Here is a 26456-nt window from a genome sequence, read left to right as displayed (position 1 = left end):
GGGGTCCGGAGTCTACATGGACTGGAAAATTCTGATCCAGAAGCCATGCCTGCTCAGGTCTCTGATGCTAGGGAAGCAGAAGGGATGGTCCAGAAATCTCAAGAAGACTCATTCGGGGATATTATATATATATAATATTATCCCTGTACTGCTTCTGAGCCAAGGATGCTAGTGGGAAAAAACAAATTCCAAGTACCTTTTCTCATTCCCTCTGGCCTGGTGGGCAGGACAGCAAGGAGACAGTGCCTGGATCTGATCCAGGTTCTCTTCACTGGCAGGTTAACAAGGTGGACAGGGGGCTGTGGTGATGGCACAGTTTGACACTGAATACCAGCGCCTAGAGGCCTCCTATAGCGATTCGCCCCCAGGGGAAGAGGACCTGTTGGTGCATGTGGCCGAGGGGAGCAAATGTGAGTTTTGGGACATGACAGCCAGAGAAGGGGCATGGGCGGAAGTTGCTGGAGGAACCCTGAGTGAGCAGGGCAAGCGGAGTGGGGAGGGGCTGGGGGGGGTGGAATAGCCACTTCAGGGATCTGACATCTCTGCCCCTGTGTCCACAGCACCCTGGCACCACATTGAAAACCTCGACCTCTTCTTCTCTCGAATATCCTTTGTGTCTCTGCATTGGAGCACTTCCACCTTTTAGCCTGTCTCTGAGCGAGGGAGGTCTCTGATGGGAAACGGGGATGAGTTCCGTTCCAGTCCATGGAAAGGGAAATGAAACTCATATTGAAATAACCATTGTTAAAAATAATGATACCTCATATTAGCTGAGAGCTCTATGTACTTGTGTTACTTTATGAAGATCTTTTCTAAGGGTGTTAGTTGTTAATGGTAATAATGCCTTTTGACTGTCATTTCTGTGCTAAATGCTTTGAATGCATGCTCCTAGATCCAAAAGGTAGCAATGGCTATTATCAGTTTGCCACTGTGGACAAAGCTTGGGGAAGTGACCGATTAAAGACTCCACTCACACTCCAGAGAGTTCTAGAGCCAGGACTTCAGCATTCTTCAGTATTCTTAAGTGTCTTTTGCTTACTGGCCACTTTTTCTTAACACTTACACGTTTATAATCTACATCAGAAGAATGGCTTCACATGTATGCTCATTGGAGAGATTTTTGAACTCATGTAAGTATACGGAGGGATGCATGCTGTGGTCTTCCCTTTTGCACCTGCCAAGGCAACACAATCCTAGGCCCTAAACTCTGCAAACCTTTATGTCTCAGGCCCAGGTATGACATTTAAACCTATAGCCTCACCTCTTGTAAGAACTTCCTAGGTTCTGTGTCTTTCATAACAAAAACTTATAACTTAGTCATTTCACCAAGGCTATAGGAAGATAGATACATATGCCTTTTGACTCTGTAATTTCTGTGCTAAATACTTTGAATGCATATATATTATATATGGTTCAGTCAAGAGGTCTTGGAGCCTGTATTCTGCCTGACTGCACATTAGCCCTGCTGGTGTGGGAGGAATAATCTGCCGTTGCTAGAGGAGTGGACCTGGAAAGGGGGGAGTTGTTTGGTTGTTGTTGTTGTTGCTCCATGGTTTTGTTTGTTTTTACTTTTGGGTTTTTGAGACAAGAATTTCTCCATGTAACCCTGGCTGTCCTAGAACTACCTTTGTAAATCAGGATAACCTCAAACTCAAAGACATCCACCTGCCTGAGTGCTAGAATTAAAGGCAATATGAGTGCCCACACCTAGCAGGAAAGGAATCCTTGGTGATAAGAAAAGAATTCATGACTGGGTGTGCATAAGAAAAGAATTCATGACTGCACACGTTGGTGCAGGCCCTTAATCCCAGCACTAGGAGGCCAAGGCAAGTAGATCTCTGTGAGTTCAAGGCCAGCTGGGTCACGCCCAGAGAATTCCAGGAAGCCAGAAGGCACACAGAGAAGCCCTGTCCGGAAAAGCAAAGCCAACCAACCAACCAAACAAACAAACAAAAGATTGCTAAAAGTTGGGGCCATTGCTGGGTGTTGGTGGCACACGCCTTTAATCCCAGCACTTGGAAGGAAGAGGCAGGCGAATTTCTGAGTTCGAGGCCAGCCTGGTCTACAAAGTGAGTTCCAGGACAGCCAGGGCTACACAGAGAAACCCTGTCTCGAAAAAAAAAAAAACAAAAAACAAAAACAAAACAAAAAGTTGGGGCCATTGAGATGGCTCAGAAAAAGGCACTGTGTCTATCCTTGACATGAGTTGGATTCCCAGTCAGAGACCAGAGGCCATAATCACCAAACCCCTGAAAATCAAGTTCAGAGATGAAGCAGGCTGCTTCTGCAGCACCTGAACCTAAGAGAAAACCGCAGGAGCAATCTGTGCCCTTACGGTCTTAGGAGATGAAGCGGTAGCAGAGGCCATTAAGAAACACTCCAGCCCCTTAAATTTTCTATCTTGTTCAGCTGTCTCCAGCCTCTTTGCTCACACCACTTTATTTCACCAGCGCTTCTCTGACTCGTGGCCTGCATCCCTTCTTTCCACCTCCCCAGGCAGTTCCTCTTTGTGGTTGCCTTCACCACCTTCCTGGTTAGCTGTGTGGACTATGACATCCTCTTTGCCAACAAGATGGTGAACCACAGTCTCCATCCTACTGAGCCTGTCAAGGTCACTCTGCCAGATGCCTTTTTGCCTGCCCAAGTCTGTAGTGCCAGGTAAGGATGGTGATGAGGAGAGAGGGTAGGACTCAGCAATCCATACTTTAGAACGTGTTGCTAAGACTCCACCCTCAGGGACTCTACTTATCTCCTTCTTTTCCATACCAGGATTCAGGAAAATGGCTCTCTTATCACCATCCTGGTCATTGCTGGTGTCTTCTGGATCCACCGGCTTATCAAGTTTATCTATAACATTTGCTGCTATTGGGAGATCCACTCCTTCTACCTACATGCTCTTCGGATCCCAATGGTAAGACCGGAAGTTGAACCATTAGCAACCCATCCCAAGCGATCCTAGAAGGATGATATGTATTCCTGAGCATCGCATGCCTATAGCTCTCATTGGCAGGTATGGTAGTCAGAGTTCTGTTAATGTGCAAAAAAAAAAATCTGAGATGATCAGCATTTTAAAGAGAAAGGATTTTTGCCACAGTTTTGGAGATACGAACCTATTGTTGGTTGATAATATTGGTTGATCCAGTTGCAGAGGGGCCTGTGGTAAGGAAGTATATCATGGTAAGAGCACACAACAAAGGAAGTCTGTTCACTTCATGGCAGCCAGGAAGTAGAGGAACACAGGAAGGGATGGGATCCAAAGCCCCAGTTAATCTCATCTAAGAGCAGCCCCTTATTGGCAAAGGACCAAGCCCTTAATACATGGGCTCTTGCTGGGCAGTGGTGCCACACGCCTTTAATCCCAGCACTCAAAAAAAGGGAAAAAACAACAAATGGGCTTTTGAGGGGCATCCCAGATCTGAACTGGAACAGCAGGTCAGGAAATATCTTTGCTATTTTTTTTTTCCCGAGACGGGGTTTCTCTGTGTAGCCCTGGCTGTCCTGGAACTCACTCTGTAGCCTGGCCTCAAACTCAGAAATCCACCTGCCTCTGCCTCCCAAGTGCTGGGATTAAAGGCATGCACCACCACTGCCCACAGGAAATATCTTTAAGCATACGATTTACATCTATGTTGAACAAAGGGTTTAGCTACACTTTATACAACTCCTATACTTGTCTCTTGTCCACCCTATCTTGCAGTCTGCCCTTCCATACTGCACATGGCAGGAAGTGCAGGCCCGGATTGTGCAGACACAGAAAGAGCATCAGATCTGCATCCACAAGCGCGAGCTGACAGAGTTGGACATCTACCATCGCATCCTACGTTTCCAGAACTACATGGTGGCCCTGGTGAACAAGTCCCTCCTGCCTCTGCGCTTCCGTCTCCCTGGCCTCGGAGAGGTGGTCTTCTTCACCCGGGGCCTCAAGTACAACTTCGAGCTCATCCTCTTTTGGGGACCCGGCTCTCTGTTTCTCAACGAATGGAGCCTCAAGGCCGAGTACAAACGTGGAGGGCAACGACTAGAGCTGGCCCAGCGTCTCAGCAACCGCATCCTGTGGATTGGCATCGCCAACTTCCTGCTGTGTCCCCTCATCCTCATCTGGCAGATCCTCTATGCCTTCTTCAGCTATGCCGAGGTGCTGAAGAGAGAGCCGGGGGCCCTGGGAGCGCGTTGCTGGTCACTCTATGGCCGTTGTTACCTCCGCCACTTCAATGAGCTGGAACATGAGCTGCAGTCTCGCCTCAACCGAGGTTACAAGCCTGCCTCCAAGTACATGAATTGCTTCTTGTCACCGCTGCTGACTCTGCTGGCCAAGAACGGTGCCTTCTTCGCTGGCTCTATCCTGGCTGTGCTTATTGCCCTCACCATCTATGATGAGGATGTGTTGGCTGTGGAGCACGTCCTCACCACAGTCACCCTCCTGGGAGTCACGGTGACTGTGTGCAGGTGTGCCAGGGTAGTGGGTGGGAATAGTAGAGTAGCATTCTGGGAAAGGCTTCTTTCGTCTTGTTTTTTTTTTTTTTTTTTTTGAGACAGGGTTTCTCTGTATAGCCCTGGCTGTCCTGGAACTCACTTTGTAGACCAGGCTGGCCTGAAAGGCTTCTTTCTGTCTCACCATGTGCCCGATCCCACTAGGTCCTTCATCCCAGACCAGCACATGGTGTTCTGCCCCGAGCAGCTGCTCCGAGTGATCCTTGCTCACATCCACTACATGCCTGACCACTGGCAGGGTAATGCCCACCGCTCGCAGACCCGGGACGAGTTTGCCCAGCTCTTCCAGTACAAGGCAGTGAGTGGAGCTGGAGTTAGGGCCTGCTAGAGACTGGCTGGTATCTTGGTGATACGGGCTGGGCTGTGTCCTGCTTGCAGGTAACCTTGGTCCCCTCCCTTTTAGGTGTTCATCTTGGAGGAGTTGCTGAGTCCCATTGTCACACCCCTTGTTCTCATCTTCTGCCTCCGCCCACGGGCCCTGGAGATCATAGACTTCTTCCGCAACTTTACAGTGGAGGTCGTTGGGGTGGGAGACACCTGCTCCTTTGCTCAGATGGACGTTCGCCAGCACGGGCATCCTCAGGTACTGGGAGAGAGCAGGGCAGATGGCCAGGGACGATGTTGGCACACAGTAACCTTGGGAAAACTGCAAAAAGCTGCCCTTTCTGAGCCAAAAAAATCACAAAAAGGGTAGCCCCACTTTGGGCATCCCTGCACCAGAAACACACTGTTTAGTCACCAGGAATCTGGCTGGATTCCAGCCCTTATTTGAACCATCAGTCACACTCCCTTGAAAAAAAAAGTACAGTTCAAGTGACTGACCCACTGTGTGGTCACTCCTGGGTTGGGCATCAGGGCTTTGACAGATATGACAATGCCCTGCTGTCACTGTCCCCCGGAAGGGCTGCTGTGAGCACTCAGCCCTGATCACTGTCATCTCCCTTGCACAGTGGCTATCTGGAGGGCAGACGGAGGCCTCAGTGTACCAGCAAGCTGAGGACGGGAAGACGGAATTGTCGCTCATGCACTTTGCCATCACCAACCCTGGCTGGCAGCCCCCTCGTGAGAGCACAGCTTTCCTGGGCTTCCTCAAGGAGCAGGTGCAGCGAGATGGAGCAGCTGCTGGCCTGACCCAGGGTGGTCTGCTCCCTGAGAACGCCCTCTTCACATCCATCCAGTCCTTACAGTCTGAGTCTGAGGTGTGGCTCTGGGGCCTGTGGTGAGGGGAATGGCATGGGACACAGGGTGCCAGGTTTCCTCCATTCAGTCTGAGCAGTTGGGTCCTGAGGTTCAAGACATTGGAGGACCTAGAGGCCTCCCCTGCCCTGAGAATTCTGCTTACCCCATTTTTTTTTTCCCCACAGCCACTGAGCCTTATTGCAAATGTGGTAGCAGGCTCATCCTGCCGAGGACCTCCACTGTCCAGAGACCTGCAGGGCTCCAGGCACAGGGCTGACGTTGCTTCTGCCCTTCGATCCTTCTCCCCTCTGCAGCCTGGAACGGCCCCTCAAGGCCGGGCTCCCAGTACCATGACAGGCTCTGGGTGAGTGAGTGGACGTGGGTCAGTGTGGGAGGGCATGGCAGGGGCCCACAAAACCTGGTCTAGATCTTGCAAATATTGATGCCTGCTGTCTGTCTGTGCTGGGAGGGACAGAGTGGATGCCAGGACAGCCAGTTCCGGGAGCAGCGTGTGGGAAGGACAGCTGCAGAGCCTGGTGCTGTCCGAATATGCGTCCACTGAGATGAGCCTGCACGCCCTCTACATGCACCAGGTGAGTGCAGCCTGGGGCGGATGTCAGCCCTTGCCTCTGCGGTTCCACAGAACTCTTCCTTTACGTGGGAGCTGGGGTCAAGACAGGATTTCTCTGTGTAGCCTGGCTGTTCTGGAACTCACTCTGTAGACCAGGCTGGCCTTGAACTTACAGAGATCTACCTGCCTCAGCCCCCTGAGTGCTAGAATTAAAGGCACACATCACTGTCACATATGTCCTCTTAGTGGCATCTTTAGCCAAGAGCACTCCCATGTTCCCTACCCTGTTCTTCTCCTGCTGCTCTCTCCAAGACTCAGTCGAATCTTCTGTCTCCATTCTCCTGAATTTAATTTTCTTCCAGTACTGAGGATTGAACAGATAAGGTCTTGGACACGATAGGTAAGCCCTGAGCTATCTCCTCAGCCTTCTCTTTCTATTTTTGAGACAGGGTTTCTCTGTGTAGCCCTGGCTGTTCTGGAACTCACTTTGTAGACCAGGCTGGCCTCAGAAATCCACCTGCCTCTGCCTCCCAAGGGCTAGGATTAAAGGTGTGTGTCACCACCGCCCAGCCTCCTCAGCCTTCTTTTGCTTTATTATTCTGAGAACTATTTTCACTTAGTTACCTAGGTTGACCTTGAACTCACTGTGTAGCCAGGCCAGGTTTGAACTTGTGATCTCCCTTCCGCAGGCTCCCAAACAGCTGTGATTGCAGGCATGTGCCTCCAGACCCAGCCCTTCCTCATAAATCTTGATCCTTCCCTTCCTTTCCCTTCTCCTCTCCTTTCTCCCTCCCTTTCTTCCCCACCCACCTTGGCTTTTTAAAACAGCACTGACTCTTGACTATGTAAACCAGGCTGGCCTCAATCCTGCTACCTCATGGTTCAGTGTCACACACAGCTGCCTGTTGACTCTTCTTGTTCTGTTTTTATCCATAGCATCTGGTGCTATCTGACATTTTGGGGTTTTGTCTTCACTTAATACTTTATGGTCTGTTTTTCCTTACAACCACCACCACTAGTGTAAAAGCCTCACAAAGGCTGGCAATTCTATTTGTTCATTGCTGTGTACTGAGTACCTAAAATAATACCTGGCACTGAGACCCTCTGTTAACTTGTTCTTTGATTCAAGGAGTTGGTAAAATGAGGGCCAGAGATGTAGCTCACTTAGTAGACTGCTTGCCCTGTGTCTGTCTACAGGGCCCTGGGGTCCATTCCCAGCGCTACCTAAACATCTGTAATCAATCCCAGGGAAGATGAAGTCAGATCAGAAGTTCAAGGTTATTCTCAACTTCCCATTGAGTTCAGGGTCATCCTGTACTACTATAGAGATCCAAAGAGCGGCACACAGCTAATGTACACTGCTAACATCTGAGATGCAGTGAGTCTAGGTTCCTAGGTGAGGGTTTGTGAGTGGGAATTCAAGATGCTGCAGTGGGTACAGCTGTTTCAGACAGACATCCTTCTGCCCCTGACTAATCAGCTCCTCACTTCTCCAGCTCCACAAGCAGCAGACCCAGGCTGAGCCCGAGCGGCATGTGTGGCACCGCCGGGAGAGTGATGAGAGTGGAGAGAGTGCCCCTGAAGAGGGGGGAGAGGGTGCCCGGGCCCCCCAACAAATCCCCCGCTCTGCCAGCTATCCCTGTGCTACACCCCGGCCTGGAGCACCTGAGACCACCGCCCTGCATGGGGGCTTCCAGAGGCGCTACGGGGGCATCACAGGTATCCAACCGGGAACGCAGCAGCAAAGAGGTTTCAGGGAAGGATGGCTCTCTCTAAGACGAAAGAGACCATCAGGATGGGGTCCGAGGAGACTAAGCCTCCAAGTGGTCCTCAAAGCCTGCCCACTCTTCCTTGTGTTCTTGTTTATCTCTGTAGATCCTGGCACAGTGCCCCGTGCTCCCTCTCACTTCTCCAGGCTGCCCCTGGGAGGATGGGCAGAAGATGGGCAGCCAGCATCAAGACACCCAGAGCCGGTGCCAGAGGAGGGCTCAGAGGATGAACTCCCCCCTCAAGTGCACAAGGTAAAGGCTGTGAGGCCAAGAACCACTGCCAGAAGTGGTGACTTCCAGTGAAGACCGCCTTCTGCGAAGGAGCATGTTTCCCGCTCCACCATGCTCTTCTCCAGATGGCTGGAGAGATGGCTCAGTGGCTAAGAACACTGGGGGCTCTTCCAGAGGACCCAGGTTCGGTTTCCAACACCCACAAGGTGGCTCACCACCGTCTGTAAGCCCAGCCCCAGGGGTCAGATGCCATCTTGTGGTCTTCACAAGTACTGCACACACGTGATCAGACAGGTGCAGACAAAACACTCATTCACAAATACATTTTAAAAAGCAAAAAAAAAAAAAAAAAAAAAAAAAACAACCTTTATTCCTTCTACTGCTCTGAAGTTCGAGTTCGAGGTTTACTCCCCTAGCTTCCAGCATTTTCTTTTCTTCATTTCTAGACTCCTCTGGGGCAAGACGATAGCTGAAGACTATCTGTACTACCAGTCTTTCCTTTCCTCCACAGGTATAGACAAGGCAGTAGCTGGTTCCTATGCTCCAGGATGGAGGAGGCAGCTGCTCTGCCATCCCTTCTGCCTGCCATGAGAGGGATTCTGAGTGCCGCCTGGCCCCACGTGTGTGGTGTTTTGTGTGTTCCTGCCTGGCCAAGGGAGGTGCCATCGCTGGGATTGCCATAGCCCAGGAAGGATTTGAGGCCCAGGGACTAGGGGCACACAAGAGTCTAGCCTCGTCCCCAGGACTCCCTTGGCTCAGAGTGTGGTGCTAGAAACTGGTCCGCAGCCCAGTCCCAGTACTGCCATCTTTGCATCTACCCCTGCAAGTCTCCAGAGGGCTTCCTGCCACAGAAGCGCTGCCAAGCAGAAGAACCTGTGCCAACTGTGGAGTGGGGAGGCAGGGCCTGAACCCTCAATCCCTGCAGCCTAGCCCCCCATCTGGAATAGCTGAGCAGCTCAGGCTGTGGCCCTTACCTCCAGTCCTCACCTCAACCAGTGCTGCAGCCTCTCCCCTCCCGCCCCTGCATATCACTGGCATGTGTGCTGCTTGCCCCCCCATTCTGTTCACTTGCCCCCCTTCTGTTTGGCTTTGGCTTTCTGTTGGGGGGAGAGCCCTAGCCCAGCTCCCCTCACACTATCTTTTGACACTAAGATGGAAGGTTTCTAAGTTGCAGGAACGGGATGAGAATTCTCTATTACCCACTTGTGGGTGCGAGGCCTTCCTGGCTGCTTCTATGTACTCATACCACCTGCACAGAGGGCTGGCAGGGCAGGAATGTGACCTCAGTTATATATACATCCCAGCAAGATGGCTCCACCCAGTGCCCCTCACTTACCAAAAGGAGGATGGGGGGGATAATGGACTCACCCTAGCCTAGGGCTTTGACATTGCATGCTGGGATTCAGCTCCTATCCTTCCCCCACGTCCCCTTCCCCAGTTCTGCTCAGCTCGGCTGTGGGAGGTAAACTTAAGCCGAAGGAGGCAGCCTTTGCTGTTGCAGCCCGCAGCAGACAGGGTGGGAGCCCTGTACAGCTTGATAACCCTTAATAAAGAAGGGACTTTGATCCTGTTGTGGCTTCTTTTTCTCCCCCCCCCCCCCACGCAGCAGTTGGGGTCGTGGTACTGTAAAAGAGATCTGGCTGGGAGGCTCGGGCATCACAGGGACATAGAGCTAGGACGCAGAGAAGGGCTGTTTCTAGTGGGTTTCAGTAGCTTAGTGTGTGAAGCCCTGAGTTCGTTCTTTAGCACTGTAACAGAGGGAACTGAAGCGGGTTCGAGATCAGGGAGGCCTCGGTGTAATACCTTTTTAAAGGGCGAAGGCTGGGGGGCAGGGGAGGGCGGGTGCAGATTCAGAGGGACCACAACTCTGTGGAGGTCAAAGTCTCCTGTGAAGTTCAGGTTAGAGTTCCCGCCTTGGACACGTGATCCAGTCGGTTCTCAGCCCCAGTTGGGTTCCTTACCCTTGGCCAATGGGAACCCTGGATAGATCTGGTGGGCGGGGCCGCTGCCGTAAAGGACCCAACATTTTTTTGTGCGGCGGCTCCGGGCCTTAGGGTCCCAGCTGCTAGCGAGTGGGAACGGGCAAGCACGGCGTACGTGGCTTGCGTGAGTATGCGTGGTAGCGGCGCGTGCGTGAAGAGAGTGGGCAGTGTAGCAGGTCCACGTGCGTCCCTTCCCGCGACCCCAGCGGCGTAGCTCCATGTCCCAGGACACCCTGGCATCTGCGGCCCTCTCTGAAGGGCCAGCCCGACTCTTTGTGCAGTGACCTCAAGTTCAGCCAGCAGCCACACATCGCCATGGTGACTGTGGGCAACTACTGCGAGGCCGAAGGGCCGGCGGGGCCGGCTTGGACTCAGAATGGCTTGAGTCCCTGCTTCTTCTTCACGCTAGTGCCCTCGACACTCATAACTCTGGGGGTACTGGCCTTGGTGCTGGTTCTTCCCCGCAGGCGTCAGGAGGTGCCTGCTGGCCCAGAGGAACTGTCTTGGGCGGCTGGCCCTCGGGTGGCCCCATATGTGCTGCAGCTGTTTCTGGCCACACTTCAGATAGCACTGCCCCTGGCCGGTCTGGCTGGCCGAGTGGGCACTGCTCGGGGGGTCCGCCTGCCAGGCTACCTACTGCTGGCTTCTGTGCTGGAGAGTCTGGCCAGCGCCTGTGGCTTGTGGCTGCTCGTGGTGGAACGGAGCCAGGCACGGCAGAGTCTGGCAATGGGCGTCTGGATGAAGTTCAGGCATAGCTTGGGTCTCCTGCTCCTCTGGACTGTGACTTTTGCAGCTGAGAACTTGGCCCTAGTATCTTGGAACAGCCCGCAGTGGTGGTGGGCCAGGGCAGATCTGGGCCAGCAGGTAAGGGGCCTTATGGGAGGGAGATACACTGATGTTTGACAAGTACTGTGTCAGGATCAACTGACTCCATGCTTTAGAAAAAAGAATGGAGTATCTGGCGGTGGCTGGAAGCTGATAGCCAGCTGGTGGGGCTACCCAGCATTGGATGGGGTGTGTCTGTGCTGAGTCATTGTGGGTTTTTTTTTTTAATTAAAAAAAAAAAAAAAAACCAAAAACCTGTTGCTAGGCTCCTAAGCATCTGGGTGCTGTAAGAAGTAATACAATAAGGTTTGGGTCGTGGTTCACACCTGTTCTCTCATTGTTTTATTTTTCTGGTTTTTTTTTTTTTTGAAGATTTATTTATTTTATGTATCTAAGTACACTATAGCTGTTTTCAGACACACCAGAAGAGGGCATCAGATGACGTTACAAATGGTTGTGATCCACCATGAGGTTGCTGGGAATTGAACTTAGGACCTGTGGAAGAGCAGTCAGTGCTCTTGACCACTGAGCCGTCTCTCCAGCCCCTTCTCTCTTTCATTCTAGGTTCAATTTGGCCTGTGGGTCCTGCGTTATGTGACCTCTGGAGGGCTATTTATCTTGGGGCTCTGGGCCCCTGGACTTCGCCCCGAGTCTTATACTCTACATGTTCATGAAGAAGACCAAGATGTAGGAAGGAACCAGGTATGCCAAGTGTGGTGGCACACTCCTTTAACCCCAGAGGCAGGTAGATCTCTGTTGAGGTCAAAACCAGCCTGGTGTACAAAGTGAGTTTTAGGACAGCGAGGCTGTTACACAGAGAAAGCCTCTCTCGAAAACAAAACAAAACAAAACAAAACAAAGGAACCAGCTATCCCTAGTTTTCTCAGTCAAGAGTCTCTTTTGTGCAGTACCTTTGTGCAGAACCCAGTACTTTGTGAACATTAAACATGTGCCCACCACCGAGCTACTTCCCAAGTCCCTCTGAATGCTGGGATTTATTATAATTTTATTCTGTGTCATCATGTCTGAATGAAATGGGTGCAGCAAAGAAACTGAAATTGCCACTCCATAGGTGAAAAGGAGGTTTATTTCAAACTACCAAAGCTGTCTCTCAGGGAAAGCAGAGAGAGGCATGGGGGAGGGGGTATCCCTGGTTATACGTGACTGAGTACCTGGGAGGAAGGGAGCTTTTGAGTAGGGACTGGGAACAATGACCTTGAAATGCTATTAGGCATCATAGTCATGGTAATGGAAAAACCATGTGTCCCTTAAGCCTCTGAAGGAATGCTGGCTTTTGTCTCAATACCAGACTTTGGGGAAAGAAATTTCTTGGGGGACTGGATAATCCCATCTCTTGAGGTTCTCATCCCAAAGTTCAGTTTGCAGTCCAGTGGCTTTCCTATCTCTGAGAGGGATCATGTGTGAACCTTAGGTACCTGTGAACTATGGTCCTATATATCATTCCCTGCGGATGCCTGGGCAAACATACTTCTTTGTAAGCTCCCCTCCTGTGTGACATCCTTCTAGGGCCGCTCAACAGACCGACGATCCACCTGGAGAGACCTTGGCCGGAAGCTTCGACTGCTGAGTAGCTACTTGTGGCCTCGGGGAAGCCTGTCACTACAGCTGATTGTGCTCATATGCCTGGGACTCATGGGGTTGGAACGAGCACTCAATGTGTTGGTCCCCATCTTCTATAGGGACATTGGTGAGGGGGCGGAAGGGTATGTTTGGTTTAGTGGCTGGGTTGGCCCTTACCTAGGGAGGTTACACAAAGATGGGAGGTAGGTGGTCGGAACCTGGAGCAGTTTTGCCTTAGAGAGTCCTGGTTGTTGATGGTGGACCCTGATGCCTTTAATCCACAGTGAACTTACTGACTGGGAAGGCTCCTTGGAGCTCTCTGGCCTGGACCGTTACCACCTATGTCTTCCTCAAGTTCCTCCAGGGGGGTGGCACTGGCAGTACAGGTATGAGGGACTCTCATCTTGGTTGGCATCAGTCTCTCTCATGGGACTCACTGTCTCGTTTCTGATATTCCTTCTGCGGACCCTTTGGGTGCTTAGACCGCTAGCATCCGGGTGTTGGGCTAATTTCCCCCAGACCCCAAGACCACATAAAACTTCCCCGGCTTCCCCAGGTTTTGTGAGCAACCTGCGAACCTTCCTATGGATCCGAGTGCAGCAGTTCACGTCCCGAGGCGTGGAGCTACGTCTCTTCTCTCATCTGCATGAACTCTCACTGCGCTGGCACCTGGGCCGGCGTACCGGGGAGGTGCTTCGGATCGTGGACCGGGGAACATCCAGTGTCACAGGACTACTCAGGTGCCACACCAGTGGAGAGTGGTATGGTGGGGGGGCAGGGAAGACAGCTCAGGCTGCTCTGCCCCTCCCACCTGGCTTTGTTTGGTCTTTTTGGCAAACAGCTACACAATGAGTTTTAGCCTCTCTTGGACTGCATAAGATTCTAGCTCAAGAAACTAAAAGTGGGGGCTAGAGAGAAGGCTCTACAGTTAAGAGTACACACTGCTTTTGCAGAGGCCCTGAATTCAGTTCCCAGCATCCCTTGCCTCAGGCAGCTCACAGGCACCTACCTGTCACTCTAACTCCAGGAGATATGACACTGCTTTCTGGCCTTCTGAAGCCCCTCCCACACCTACAAACATGCACATAATTAAACTGAAAAGAAATGAAACTATAGATAGACCAAATCTTTTGAGTTTCACTCATTTCTCCAGAGTTTTCTTTCCTACTAGGTTTAGTATGTTAAGCTATATATTTTGTTTTAAATTTCTGAAGACTCAGAACTAATATGATACTGTGAATATCTTTTTTTAAATTTATTTATTTATTATTATTTTCTTTTTTTTACATTTCAAGTGCTATCCCGAAAGTTCCCTATAGTGAATATCTTTTTAAACCAAAACATACCACAACATAGGTTCTTTTTCAAAATTGCCTTAACAAAACCTCATGAGGATTAATTTTCCTTCTTTTTTGTTTTTTGAGATAGGGCCTCTCTATAAAAGCCCTGGCTGTCCTGGAACTCACTTTGTAGACCAGGCTGGCCCTGAACTCACAGAGATCCCCAGTACACCACTCCAATCAGCTCAGATCCTTTTCATCCATGCACAAAGATCTCTCTTACTTGCAATTGATAATTGATAGAGGTTACTTTGTTGTTGTTTTGGGGTTGTGTTTTTTGGTGCATGCATGTGTGTGTGTGTGTGTGTGTGTGTGTGNGAGAGAGAGAGAGAGAGAGAGAGAGAGAGAGAGAGAGAGAGAGAGAGAGAGAGAGAGAGAGAGAGAGAGAGAGAGATGCTGAAGACTGAACTACCTAGGGCCTTGCATATGCTTGCAAACACTCCACCTATATCCTCAGCCCTTTAACCTGGGCTAGCCTGCCTTAATCTCAAGAGGGCTGGGATTACAGCCTCTGCCATCAGGCCTTCCTAGCCACCTACCTCTTGAGGAGTATTTAGAGTCATTCTAGTCTGATGTTGAAGATGAAACTAGGCTAAGGTAAGTCCCTAGAGGTAGGCTTGCTGGGTCTCAAGCCTCAAGCCTTTCTCTCCTTGACTTGCCTTTCTAGCTACCTGGTGTTCAGCATCATCCCCACCCTGGCTGACATCATCATTGGCATCATCTACTTCAGCATGTTCTTCAATGCCTGGTTTGGCCTCATCGTGTTCCTGTGCATGAGTCTTTACCTCAGTGAGTGCTGCTCTGGGAAACCATCTCCCTGAACTGGGTAGGGTCTTCCTTGGCCATGACCCCTACGCCCACTCAGCTGACTCAGCTTCAACGGGCTGAGGATAGACTAGGCTCTGTTTACTGCTACTGTGAATGGAAAGTCTACCCCCCTGTCTTCCCCCACGTTAAGGTAAAGCAGGTAAAAGCCAGGGAGGGGCATGTAAATCATTACATACTCACTGTGTGACCAGTTCAGGAAGACCCGTGTAGCACATAGTGCATCTTCTCATGTGCTCATCAAAAGCATCTTCTACACGAAGCTTTGCAGGACACAAAGATGCCTTGTAGGCAGTTCCCTTCCTTGGTGAGTTTACAGTCTTTCTCCGGGTCTGAGTCTCTGGGCGCTAGCCTGGGTTTAGTATGTGTGGCCCAGGGGAGGGAATGGCCATCTACATTTGGTCTCAGCTGTTGGGGATGATGTCTTGTTCTTTCCTCCTCTAGTCCTGACTATCGTGGTCACTGAGTGGAGAGCCAAGTTTCGCCGTGATATGAACACACAGGAAAACGCCACCCGGGCACGAGCAGTAGACTCTCTGCTAAACTTTGAGACGGTAACCGTGGGCCTGAGGTGGGAAGCAGGAAGAGGTGGAGGAGCATGGCAGGAGCACTGAAATGATAAGAGTCTGGAGGGGAGATCAGGGATTGGGAAGAAGCAGAGGCAGGTGGATCTCTCTCTGAGTTCAAGCCCTAACCTGGCCAGCAGTCTGTTTCAGGCCAACCAGGCAACGTAGCAAGACCCCGTCTCAAACATTTTTATTATTATTATTATTATTGTTAAAAATAAATTTAGAGCCGGGCAGTGGTGGCGCATGCTTTTAATCCCAGCACTTGGGAGGCAGAGGCAGGCAGATTTCTGAGTTCAAGGCCAGCCTGGTTTACAGAGTGAATTCCAGGACAACCAGGGCTACACAGAGAAACCCTGTTTCGAAAAAGCAAAATTAATTAATTAATTAATTTAGAAATTGGGAGAAAGGGATCAGGACTCTGGAGAGAATGATCTCTTGGCTGTGTACTGTGTGAATCCATCAGGTGAAATACTACGGTGCCGAGGGCTATGAAGTAGACCGCTATCGAGAGGCCATCCTCAAGTTTCAGGTGAGAGGACTCGTGGGAGCTGTCATTACCACGCCTGAGGAGAGTGAGACCCAGGGCTTAAGCTGAAGGTTCTGGCACCCAGGGTGGGATTTGGTGGTAGTTGACCACCCGGGCCATTCCTTCCTCCTGATTTTTTAATCCCTAGGGTTTGGAGTGGAAGTCAACCGCTTCACTGGTTGTACTGAATCAGACGCAGAACCTGGTGATCGGACTTGGGCTCCTTGCAGGCTCCTTGCTTTGCGCGTACTTCGTCAGTGAGCAGAAGCTACAGGTGAGGCAGAACCCTGAAAGAAAGGTCGGAGACAGAGAAGAGGGCCATGAGCGAGCCGCTGGGCCTGGCTTGTAATGAAGTAACAGCCAGAGCAACCTGCAGGCTTCCTGTGATATATTTGCTTCTCCGGGTCTCTACAGGTTGGGGACTTTGTGCTTTTTGGCACTTACATCACCCAACTGTACATGCCTCTCAACTGGTTTGGCACCTACTACAGGTAACCTGATTCCTGTCCCTTCCCTGCTCGGGGTGTATCGCTAGTCCTCGGTTCCTTGACAAAGCCCCGGCCTTTGCTCTTGCAGGATGATCCAGACTAACTTCATTGACATGGAGAACATGTTTGACTTGCTGAAAGAAGAGACAGAAGTGAGTAGGGGAAGAATAAGATAGTGTAAGGGGGAGTTTGTGTCCAGAGAATCCCAGGCCAGTGGTGCTAGCTCGCACATGTTGGCTGTGTTCTCCAGGTGAAGGATGTTCCTGGTGCAGGGCCCCTTCGTTTTCATAAGGGCCGGATTGAGTTTGAAAATGTGCACTTCAGCTATGCTGATGGGTGAGCTCCACCTTTTTGCTCGCTTTCTCTTCCCTTCATATATTGGCACACTGCCTTCCTGCCCTTCATCCTGCTCTGAACCCCAGCATTGCAACCTACCACTGTGGGGTAGGGAGCAGGGAGCCTAGACAGGAGAGGATAAGGACCTCTAGTAGCTCTGGGGATGGAAATCCATCTGCTATTGGGTGGTCCAGTAGATCTACTTCTAAATTCACCGCCCTCACTTGCAGGCAGGAAACCTTACAAGATGTGTCCTTCACTGTGATGCCTGGACAGACGGTGGCTCTGGTAAGAGAAGTCCTAGCTACTTGGCCCACATTCCTTGAGTTCTTTCATTCGGTGTCGTCATGATCCAGGTTAGGCATTCAGTGCCTGGTTATAACAGGCAACAAGACTGAATGAAGCAGCCCTCCTGGATGTTGGTGGCTTCTTAAAGAGGGAGCCTTAAAAACCAGAGGGAAGTCCTGAGAATTTTCTCCCCATGTTTCCAATGTAACAGGTAGGTCCATCTGGGGCAGGAAAGAGCACAATTTTGCGCCTGCTATTTCGCTTCTATGACATCAGTTCTGGCTGCATCCGAATAGATGGACAGGACATTTCACAGGTAAGGCTGCTGCAGAGAAGACTGTAATTTAGGGATCTGTGGAAGAACAGCAAGGAGTGGGCATCCCTGAGACACCAGCCTTGCAAAAACCTAGAGTCTTTCGTGGTTTGATGGATGGTGTGAGTCTGTAATCTCAGGATGGAGGATAGCAAGGTCAAGGCCTGCCAGAGCTACAAAGGAGTTCAAGGCCAACCAGAGCAACTTAGCCAGACCCAGTCTCTAAATAACTGGGGGAAAGGGAGTGGCTGGAGCTATAGCTTAGTGACCTAGCCAAGACCCCCAGGCTTACTCTCCAGCACCTCCAAGTGTTTAAAAACCTTAGTGCCATGTGACCAGCAGTCACCCAGGAAAGTAGTACCATGTGAGGTTTGCTTTTCTGTGAAGCAGACAACAGCCATGTTTTCTGTTCATGGATGGGGAGGACTTGGAGTGGTTGTGTGACTTGCCCACCCAGCTAAGATTTGTGGTAGCCATGGTTAGAATCTTAACCCTCCATTGCTTATCCCTGGTGCTTCCTGGAAGCCTGGAGGGACCTCACAGGACAGGGCATTTTTGGTCTTTTGGTCTCAGGTGACCCAGATCTCTCTCCGATCTCACATTGGAGTTGTGCCCCAGGACACTGTCCTCTTCAACGACACCATTGCCAACAATATTCGCTATGGCCGTGTCACAGCTGGGGACAGTGAGGTCGAGGCCGCTGCTCAGGCTGCAGGCATTCATGATGCCATCTTGTCTTTCCCTGAAGGTGAGGTCGTCTTCCCTACCCAGTGATACCCTGTGATACCCAGTGATACCCTGTGATACCCAGTGATACCCAGTGATACCCTGTGATACCCAGTGATACCCTGTGATACCCTGTGATACCCAGTGATACCCTGTGATACCCAGTGATACCCTGTGATACCCAGTGATACCCTGATACCCAGTGATACCCTGTGATACCCAGTGATACCCACTGATACCCTATGAAACCCACTGATACCCTGTGATACCCACTGATACCCTATCACTCTCAAATTCCACCTCTTCCTTGCCTACCTGGCCACAGAAAACAAATTTATTTACACGTGACAAGAGAGGGGTACTTAATATCCACAGGGTATGAGACACAGGTCGGGGAGCGGGGTCTGAAGCTGAGTGGTGGCGAGAAGCAGCGAGTGGCCATCGCCCGCACCATCCTTAAGGCTCCTGACATCATTCTGCTGGATGAGGTGAGGCCCCAGCGCTTGCCTGTTTAGTCTCCCATCTCTGCCAACTTCCTGAGCAGTTCCCTACCTTACAACATCCATCTTCACCTAAACCCTACATGAGTCATGAACCCAAACTATCCTCCACTAGCAGCCTGCATCCTCCCCTCCTTGGAATCTCTGGGTAGCAAGAGCATCTCACCAAAGTTCTTTCTCTAGGCAACATCAGCACTTGATACATCTAATGAGAGAGCCATCCAGGCCTCTCTGGCCAAAGTCTGCACCAACCGCACCACCCTCGTCATAGCACACAGGTACAGGGCTACAGGGCTGATATGGCTGGCAGTGTGGACCACTTTGGATGCAGGTAGTAATAACTGATGTCTGACCTCTCAGGCTCTCAACTGTGGTCAGCGCTGACCAGATTCTTGTCATCAAGGACGGTGGCATCATAGAGAGAGGAAGGTGAGCCACGCAGGATGAACAGGGCAGAGGCTTTCTTTCTTGTTCACCCCCTGTTCTTGAGATTGGAGTGAAACCAATGAGTGGGACTTACCCTTGCTTTATCATCCCAGGCACGAAGCCCTGCTATCCCGAGGTGGCGTTTATGCTGAGATGTGGCAGTTGCAGCAGCAAGGACAAGAAACTGTCCCTGAAGAATCTAAACCTCAGGACATGGTGTAGTAATAAAAGGGACCTCTTTCCTTCCAAAGGCTAACTCAGGAGAAAAAGATATGTCCCCTCTCTTGATGTCCCCTCTCTTGCCTTCATTTCATCCTGGTGTAGGAGTTTGGTGCTAGCTATTTTAAGGAAAAGGGACCTTCCAGAAAGCATCGTGAGGAAATAAATGGCCTGTGCAAGGATGGCTGTGGTCCGGTTCTGTGGGGCACTGCAAGGGACCTCTCCCTTGGAGCTGAATGAACATTCCCGAAAGAGAAACGGCACTCAAGACATCTTACTGACTGCCAGTCTTTACTTTCCCAGCCCTCTCCCTGCCCGATACATGTGGCAGCCCCAGGGAACAGCAGGTAACATGATGAAAAAGGCTGTAGGGATTGAGTCTGGTTAGCACCTACCAAGGACCCAACCAGAGAGCACTTCCCGGCCACCCTCTTCTGCAGCAGCAGAGATAGCTTAGCTGCACAAGCGTCCTCCCTCTCCAGGCTCCATGGAGCGTCATCCACGTCACTCCTGCTTGGCACTGTCGTCCAGGCTTCTCTGTGCTTCCTTTCCCTGTGGACCCTGGAGATGTGAGGGCCACAGTCCTTGGGTGAGCCTCCCTCCCCAAGCCCAGGACCCTAGCACAGGCTGCAGTTGGACGGCTTCAAGCTACGACTCTGCGCCTGGAGCAAGGAGAGGAGAAGGAGGAGATGGTGTGATGTCAAAGACCGGAGGGGACAGGCTTCATTTCAGGGCTCAGGATGAGCTGGAGTCACTGGAAGGAAGCAATGGGACAATCCCCACCCCACGGCAATACTATCCACAACTGGGCAGGACCAACCCTAACTTCTCACCCTCCAACACAGGACCCAGCTCACACAGTCCTCATACCTGCTGCTGTTGGTATTCTGCCTCACTGGCTGACAGTGCCTGGGCTAACGCCAAGTCTTCTTCCTCCTGAGAACTGGAAAGGAAGAGCTTAAGTCAGTGACAGTAATATCTAAAAATCTGAGGATTTGATCTATCCAGTATCATGGTACTGAGTACTTTAGAATGTGACCTTCATCTTTACTTTCTATAATCAACTTGGCATTTATCAGCAATACTGCATGGTATGGCCTTTGGGGATATCCGGTTCATCTAATTTTAAAATCAAGTTTTTAGCTATTGTAGTGGGTTGTTGTGGTCCCACCTCCATCCTTCCAAACAGATCTTGTCCTGTCTTAGAGTAGGTACCTTGGAACCTGGGGTTTAGCCTCCGCAAGGGACAGTTCTAGGGCACGCTGCAGGGCCTCATCCTCGCTCTGCAAAAGGAGACAGAAAGATCAGTTTTCCCAGACTTTACTCTGTGTAGAATTATTTCAGTCTATCCAACCTTTCCCCAACTCACCAAGCCATTCTGCAAAGCAATAACAGGAGAGGCTGTCCTGGGTGGAAGCTGGGGTGTGGCTCTATGGAGGACATTAAAACAGGCTGTGGTCAGCAGTGTAAAGGGGTTAAAATGGGGAGAGGAGAAATGGGTAGGCCTACCTGCTCGGGGAGGATGATGAAGGCAAGGTTCGACTTGGACTGGGGGCGGTACTTGCAGAAGCCAGACCTTGTGCTCTGGAAATAGCAGCAAGCCTGAAGGGAAGAAAAGAAAACCATTCTGACAAACCTCCCAGGACAGGCTTTGGACGTCAAGAGGGTAGTCAGTAATTTCAGCTACCTGGAAAGTTCAGACTGGAAAACTGAAAATTGTACAGGGCACAGTGAGTTCAATGACAGCCCGGGCAACTTTGTGGAATCTTGTCTCCAAGGAATAAAAGGAGCTGGAAGTAATGTATGCTGTAATTTCAGCACTGGAAGGTCTAAGGCAGGAGGACTGCCACAAGTTTGAAGCTAGCCTGGGCTAAGAAGTGAAACCTTTCAAAACAACAACAAAAGGGCCAAGGCAGTAGCTCAGTGGCAGAGCTTGCGTGCCTAGTAGCTTCAATCCACTGCACTGCAAGCAAAGGGAGCAAAAAGCATAAAGACTTCCTTGGTCAAGGAAGACATGGCTGAAGCAAAGCAAGTTGGGTATTTGACGGTAATTACCCTGCCCGGCTGGTCGGATGACCTTCCCCAGAGCAATCATGGTCCAGGGGATGACGGTGCTTGATGCAGAAGTTTCGGCCACAGCGGTCACAAGTCAGTTTCATCATCTCCCGCTGCCGGCAGCCAGATCGTTCACACTTATTGGTGAAGATCTGAGATGAAACAGGGTTTGTTATTTATGAAACTCTTATCTCCTCCTCTGGCCCCCATGGAGCTAGCCTTTGGGTTTGCAGACGTCAGTATACTAAGCTGGGTTGTCTCACTAACCCCTCCATTATTTATTTACCTTGCGTTTTTGCTGTGCCGGGTCAGAGCGACAGTCTCTGTCAATGTGCTCTCCCACAGCCCTGTCAGGAGGCTCTCCTCTGGCCACCGGCACAGGCACATTACAGAGAGGGCACACAGGTACCTGGATATCCTATAGCCAAGGGTCAGGAGTCAGTCTGAGAGCCAAGCAATCTCTTAAAGAATCCGGATATACCACTCACAAATACACAAATAGAAAACAAAGTTACCCAGTACTGGGCTTAGAAACACAATAACTAAGAGGGGAAAACATAACATAGACAGATTCCTGAAAGCATCTGCACCAGCTCTCCTCTCCATACACCACCGCCAGCCACCCTCACGATCGCCCCCTCACCTTTTGGTAAGCTGATCCACAGTGATGCTGGGCGTAGGCCACATGGTCTGCGCAGAAGATGCCCGAGCAGGCATCGCACTTGAGTGGCAAAAAATCTACAGAGAATGGGTCAGATTGCGGGTTCAAAGGAAACCTAGACGTCCTTTCCTCTTGCTTAAAGCTGCTACTCCAGTAGGAAAAACTCCGCCCTACCTGCAACACACTGCACCTCTTCTACAGTACACCAGCAATTTGGCCACGCCCCTAGTCTCCGCCCACAACGTCGAGCCCCGCCCTCCTGGCCTTTCCAGCTCCAGTGCCCACCCTACCTGCAGTCCCCAGCCCCAGCCGTCCGGCCCCGCCTCCCGCGTGCTCCGCCCCTCACCCAAGCGCTGACAGCTCGGCTCGGAACAGTGAGCCCCGAGGTCCGGAAACTCCATCGCCTGGCCGTGCGGGGCCTGCTGCGGGGAAGAAACGAGAGCTGAGCGCGCCAAGGACTCCTGCTCCGGGCCCGGTCCGCCACACAGCAACTCCGGGGGGCTCCTCGCCCCGCCCCTTCCTCTCCCCCGCCCAGCACAGGTTACCGAGGCATAGGCGCCCGCCGGCCCGCAGCCCCTACTCCTCCTCCCGAGGGCGCGCGCGCACTGACGTCATCACGTTGGGCGGGTCCATCCCGGGCAACAGTAGATTGCCGGCGGACAGTCCCAGAAGAGTTGAGCCACGCCCGGGAGCTGGTGTAAAGCTTGGAAGAGTTTTTTTTAGAACCATCCAGTGAAGGCAAAGATGGACGTATCGGTGGACAAGGGTGGTTTGGAAGCAGTTCGGTCTTTGGCCTGCTTCTCACTTCGTCACTATGTTACTTTTCTCTACCCATTTCTCAAGACCCAGGCTGCCTCTTTTCTGTAAGAAGTGAGTTACAGTGTTTCTTTGTGGTGCAGATTCCTCTCCAGGTTTTAGTGTTGATGTTCACCCTCTAAGACATCCCTGGCCCTTGTTGGTATGACCTGAGCACACCTGCTCTGTCATCTCCTCCCCTCCATTCCAGTTTACACGTCACCTCATTGAAATCAGCTGATCACCAACCTGGCACAGTGTCTCAAACCTTTACTCCCAACACTTAGAAAGCAGATGCAGGTGAATCTTTGTGAGTTCGATGTCAGCATGGTCTACATATCGAATTCTAGGACAGCCAAGACTACATGGAGACACCCAGTGTGTGTGTGTGTGTGTGTGTGTGTGTGTGTGTGTGAGAGAGAGAGAGAGAGAGAGAGAGAGAGAGAGAGAGAGAGAGAGAGAGAGAGAGAGAAAGAGAAAGAGAAAGGAGACTACATCCACAGTGAAAGGAGAGAAGAAGAAAAACCCAGGAGAACTGCACACCCTCCCCCAATGATAAAATATATCAAAGAGTCAAGGATCAGGTCTACCTGTTTCATACTGGGTCCTGGCACATAATACCTAGAGTACAACAGCCTCAGGTGAAACTCACTACATAGCTATTTTAAACAGATTCCTGGGTCCTAGGACTTGGAATGTTAACATATTCTCTATGTCTCAACTTGAAAAACACTAGCCTAGCCCATTCTCAGTGTTTCTGGAATTTTTTTTTTTTTTTTGAAGTGTGGCAGTCATTAAACTGGTGTACACCTTTAGGAACCACAGACTGAGACCTTCCTGGTTCAGCACATTTTGCTTCTCACACAGCTTTTCCTACTTGGAATTGGTAGTCACTCTACCTTCCCATAGGTCTAGACATGGAAACAAGTAATCAGGTGAAGTTGAAACAAACAAACCAGTTTCTGCCTCTCAACCTTCACCTTCTCTTCCTTTGATTTTCACTGCGTCTTCTTCTTGGACCCTCACAACTCTGAGACCGGTAGAAATCCCAGCACTCGGGAGGCAGAGGCAGGTGGATTTCTGAGTTCGAGGCCAGCCTGGTCTACAGAGTTCCAGGACAGCCAGGGCTATACAGAGAAACCCTGTCTCAAAAAACCAAAATAAATAAAATGAGACCGGTAGAAATTAAGACTGTCTTTCCTGGCTACCTCAGGCAGAAGCCCTGTTCTCAGCTCTAACTGTACCCAAACACCTTGACTTGGGTCATCTGCCGACTTACATGCCTGCCACACTCATGTGCTTGTTGGTTGTGTTATGTCAGCAGACTCTGTCTTTGATTGAGAGGCCTAGTCTCACAAACTCTCGGTTTGATTGAGAGGCCTAGTCTCAATGAATAAAGAGGAAGAGCAACCTGCGAGATTGATTCCCAGCATCAGCCATAAGCCTCAGTGTACACACAAATACATGTCCACACCCCCAAACATGTGTGACCACACACATGCAAAAACACACATATGATTCTGTACAAACACTTAGGAAATTGGGAAAAGAAAAAATAATAAAAGTTCAAACCTATTTTACGTGGTTTAGTTTAATTTTGTGTAAATAGTATATCTCGTTGGCAAAAATTATATTTCTCTGGCCTCCAGCCTTCTAATAAAAAGTCAAAAACAGAAGCCAGGTTGCAGTGGATATTTCTGGTTTCTTTAGAGACTCAGTTGTGTCGTGTGATGTTTTTCTGGAAACTGTCTTATGAGAGGATGTTTTGCTAAGAACAGACACATGGTATTTCTCTGGAAGCTGCCTGGAGAAAGGGCATGTGATGTTTTGCTTGAGTGGACACTTGAGAGGACTTGTGATTTTTGGAAAGGGTATAAGTATAACCCGACAGACTCTGACGCTGGTTAGCCTTGCCACTCTTTGCTGGTCTTCCTTCGACTTTGCTGATGCAGGTCTTCACTAACAGTGCTGTGGCATTGCTCTGTCTTCCCTTCTTTGCTGATCATTGCTTGTTGTGACTTTGTAGAGAGAAACGCACCAAATAACTTCTCATTCTCATAACATTCTGGCTTGCCACTTCTTTGGACTTGGGTCAGTTTGCAGAGCCTTGGGGTTTCTTCTGGATTGAACTACTGTTGCTGATATGTGAATGGTGTTTGTGAGTGGATCGAGCTACCTCTGCTGGTTCATGTGAACTGAACTGCTGATATGCTGATAATAAGACGGGAATCGTCCCAAAGAGGTCCACATCTCCCTCTGTCCTATAAATCTTTCCTTCCCACTACCTCTGGTGGGTGGTGGGCGAGAAGAGAGGTTAAAGTGTTTAAGACCCCTTATTAAAGTACATTTTGAAATTTCTAAGTAATGGTGAAATGCCGTTACTCGTTAGCACTCAAAAAGCATAGGCAGTCGTATCACTGAGTTCGAGGCCAGCCTGGTCTACAGAGCAAGCTCCAGAACAGCCAGGGCTACACAGAGAAACCCTGTGTCAAACAAAACAAAGACAAATAAAAAATTTTACATGGATTAAAGTCCAAGTGCCACAGAACCTGGTGGCACAGGTGAGTAGTCTCAGATGCTTGGAAAGCTGAAGCAGGAGAATAACAAGTCCAAGGCTAGCTAGGGTTATTTGGGGAGGCCTTGGTTCAAAACGTCAAAGGAGGCTGGCGAAATGGACAGGGAGTGCTTGCCTAGTATGTACAAGAATCAAGTTTCAGTCCTCAGAGCCACAAGAAGAAAACTCTAAACACCTTGCAGACTGACAGGTGAAATATCTGTGCTTAAATCTTCAGACTTCAATTAATTCTAGCTAATAGAGTAAAAAATAGATAACAAGAGCCAGTGAGTTGGCTCAGCTGGTAAAGGCACTTGCTGTCGAGCCTTCAGGACCCACATATTGGAGGGAGAGAACAAAGTTCTTTTCTGACCTCCAAATGTGTGTTGTGGCATGTGTGCAAACACAACACACACACACACACACACATACACACACACACATTTTAAATTTTTAATTAAAAAAACAAAAACAAAAAACAGGCAGTGGCACATGCCTTTAATCCCAGCACTCAGGTAGGCGGATCTCCGAGTTTAAGGCCATCTATTTCCAATTAAGTTCTTTTTGCCGGCAACAGAATACAGGAAAAGAAAAAGAGGGCCTACCTCTGCTATTTGAGGGTCTGACCCTGAGTCAGCTTGTATCATCTCTGGATACTTTTCATTGGCTGGCACTTAGTCCATGGTCATTCTAGGCTTCAGGGGAGCTGGAAACTGTAGGTGGTGATGTGCTCAGATAAAATTTCAGGAAGAATAGATATCTGTAAAGCAATCGGTGTTACAAAGGTAAGGAGAGGATGGCTTTTATGGTATTGAGAACATGCTCAGCTTGAAGTAATGAAACAAATGTTAGGTTGTGTAAAGTTTTTGTCTTGGCTCATGGGGTTTGATCTGGAGAACAACAGAATTTAATATTGCTTTGTCAAATCCTATTGTGACCTCGCTCTGTTGGTTGTCTGCCCAATATCTGCTTCCCCCTCCTCCTCCTCCTTTAAAGATTTATTTATTTATTTATTTTTTTAAAGATTTATTTATTATTATATGTAAGTACACTGTAGCTGTCTTCAGACACACCAGAAGAGGGCATCAGATCTCATTACGGATGGTTGTGAGCCATCATGTGGTTGCTGGGATTTGAACTCAGGACCTTTGGAAGAGCAGTAAGTGCTCTTAACCACAGAGCCATCTCGCCAGCCCTTATTTATTT

General features: G+C 50.1%; 3 protein-coding genes across 7 annotated transcripts in view; 2 read left to right on the top strand and 1 right to left on the bottom strand.

Moving 5' to 3' along the window:
- Atg9a (autophagy related 9A) overlaps positions 1 to 9806 on the top strand; it is an 11558-nt gene extending 1752 nt beyond the window's left edge. Inside the window, exons 2-15 of the mRNA XM_021197398.2 lie at positions 279 to 410; positions 561 to 604; positions 1066 to 1130; positions 2497 to 2658; positions 2770 to 2911; positions 3698 to 4446; positions 4636 to 4789; positions 4895 to 5074; positions 5442 to 5690; positions 5856 to 6034; positions 6146 to 6263; positions 7738 to 7960; positions 8117 to 8262; positions 8753 to 9806. Of these exons, the coding sequence (XP_021053057.1) occupies positions 308 to 410; positions 561 to 604; positions 1066 to 1130; positions 2497 to 2658; positions 2770 to 2911; positions 3698 to 4446; positions 4636 to 4789; positions 4895 to 5074; positions 5442 to 5690; positions 5856 to 6034; positions 6146 to 6263; positions 7738 to 7960; positions 8117 to 8262; positions 8753 to 8758 (2520 nt within the window). The 5' untranslated portion in view covers positions 279 to 307 and the 3' untranslated portion in view covers positions 8759 to 9806. The remainder of the gene's footprint in view (positions 1 to 278; positions 411 to 560; positions 605 to 1065; positions 1131 to 2496; positions 2659 to 2769; positions 2912 to 3697; positions 4447 to 4635; positions 4790 to 4894; positions 5075 to 5441; positions 5691 to 5855; positions 6035 to 6145; positions 6264 to 7737; positions 7961 to 8116; positions 8263 to 8752) is intronic.
- Positions 9807 to 10255: 449 nt separating this feature from the next.
- On the top strand, positions 10256 to 19437 carry Abcb6 (ATP binding cassette subfamily B member 6 (Langereis blood group)). Its single transcript, XM_021197245.2, has 19 exons — positions 10256 to 11087; positions 11613 to 11750; positions 12576 to 12756; positions 12914 to 13015; positions 13186 to 13369; positions 14637 to 14758; positions 15239 to 15348; positions 15827 to 15892; positions 16038 to 16163; positions 16304 to 16380; positions 16466 to 16529; positions 16628 to 16713; positions 16944 to 17001; positions 17213 to 17317; positions 17888 to 18062; positions 18416 to 18528; positions 18724 to 18818; positions 18901 to 18969; positions 19080 to 19437. Exons 1-19 carry the CDS (start codon positions 10539 to 10541, stop codon positions 19186 to 19188), a joined length of 2529 nt encoding a protein of 842 aa, XP_021052904.1. The 5' UTR covers positions 10256 to 10538; the 3' UTR covers positions 19189 to 19437.
- Positions 19438 to 19459: 22 nt separating this feature from the next.
- On the bottom strand, positions 19460 to 22502 carry Zfand2b (zinc finger AN1-type containing 2B). Of its 5 annotated transcripts, none has more exons than XM_021197242.2 (10): positions 22447 to 22502; positions 22248 to 22323; positions 21884 to 21978; positions 21527 to 21658; positions 21241 to 21392; positions 20695 to 20787; positions 20555 to 20615; positions 20401 to 20468; positions 20056 to 20128; positions 19460 to 19847 (listed from the first exon to the last, which is right to left on the bottom strand). In XM_021197242.2, the coding sequence occupies exons 2-10, from the start codon at positions 22300 to 22302 to the stop codon at positions 19803 to 19805; spliced, it is 774 nt and encodes a 257-aa protein (XP_021052901.1). In that variant the 5' UTR covers positions 22303 to 22323; positions 22447 to 22502; the 3' UTR covers positions 19460 to 19802. The 5 variants fall into 5 exon arrangements, with proteins under 5 accessions (XP_021052901.1, XP_021052902.1, XP_029394667.1 ...); XM_021197243.2 differs by having other exon boundaries at positions 22248 to 22320; XM_029538807.1 differs by having other exon boundaries at positions 19474 to 19746; positions 22248 to 22320; positions 22447 to 22488.
- Positions 22503 to 26456: the final 3954 nt, after the last annotated feature.

This window comes from Mus pahari, chromosome 5 (genome assembly GCF_900095145.1).
Source record: "Mus pahari chromosome 5, PAHARI_EIJ_v1.1, whole genome shotgun sequence".
Classification (NCBI taxonomy): domain Eukaryota; kingdom Metazoa; phylum Chordata; class Mammalia; order Rodentia; family Muridae; genus Mus; species Mus pahari.
This window is presented reverse-complemented; position numbering and strand designations above follow the sequence as displayed.

Excerpts from the sequence above, each read along its gene's own strand:
- Abcb6 (XM_021197245.2), top strand. The coding sequence starts at position 10,539 with ATGGTGACTGTGGGCAACTACTGCGAGGCCGAAGGGCCGGCGGGGCCG. Across the intron at positions 16,714-16,943 it reads CACTTCAGCTATGCTGATGG|GCAGGAAACCTTACAAGATG; the intron begins GTGAGCTCCACC and ends CCTCACTTGCAG. Across the intron at positions 18,819-18,900 it reads ACCCTCGTCATAGCACACAG|GCTCTCAACTGTGGTCAGCG; the intron begins GTACAGGGCTAC and ends CTGACCTCTCAG.
- Zfand2b (XM_029538807.1), bottom strand. The coding sequence starts at position 22,302 with ATGGAGTTTCCGGACCTCGGGGCTCACTGTTCCGAGCCGAGCTGTCAG. Across the intron at positions 21,393-21,526 it reads CGGCACAGCAAAAACGCAAG|ATCTTCACCAATAAGTGTGA; the intron begins GTAAATAAATAA and ends GTTTCATCTCAG. Across the intron at positions 19,747-20,055 it reads CAGAATACCAACAGCAGCAG|GGTCCACAGGGAAAGGAAGC; the intron begins GTATGAGGACTG and ends TCACATCTCCAG.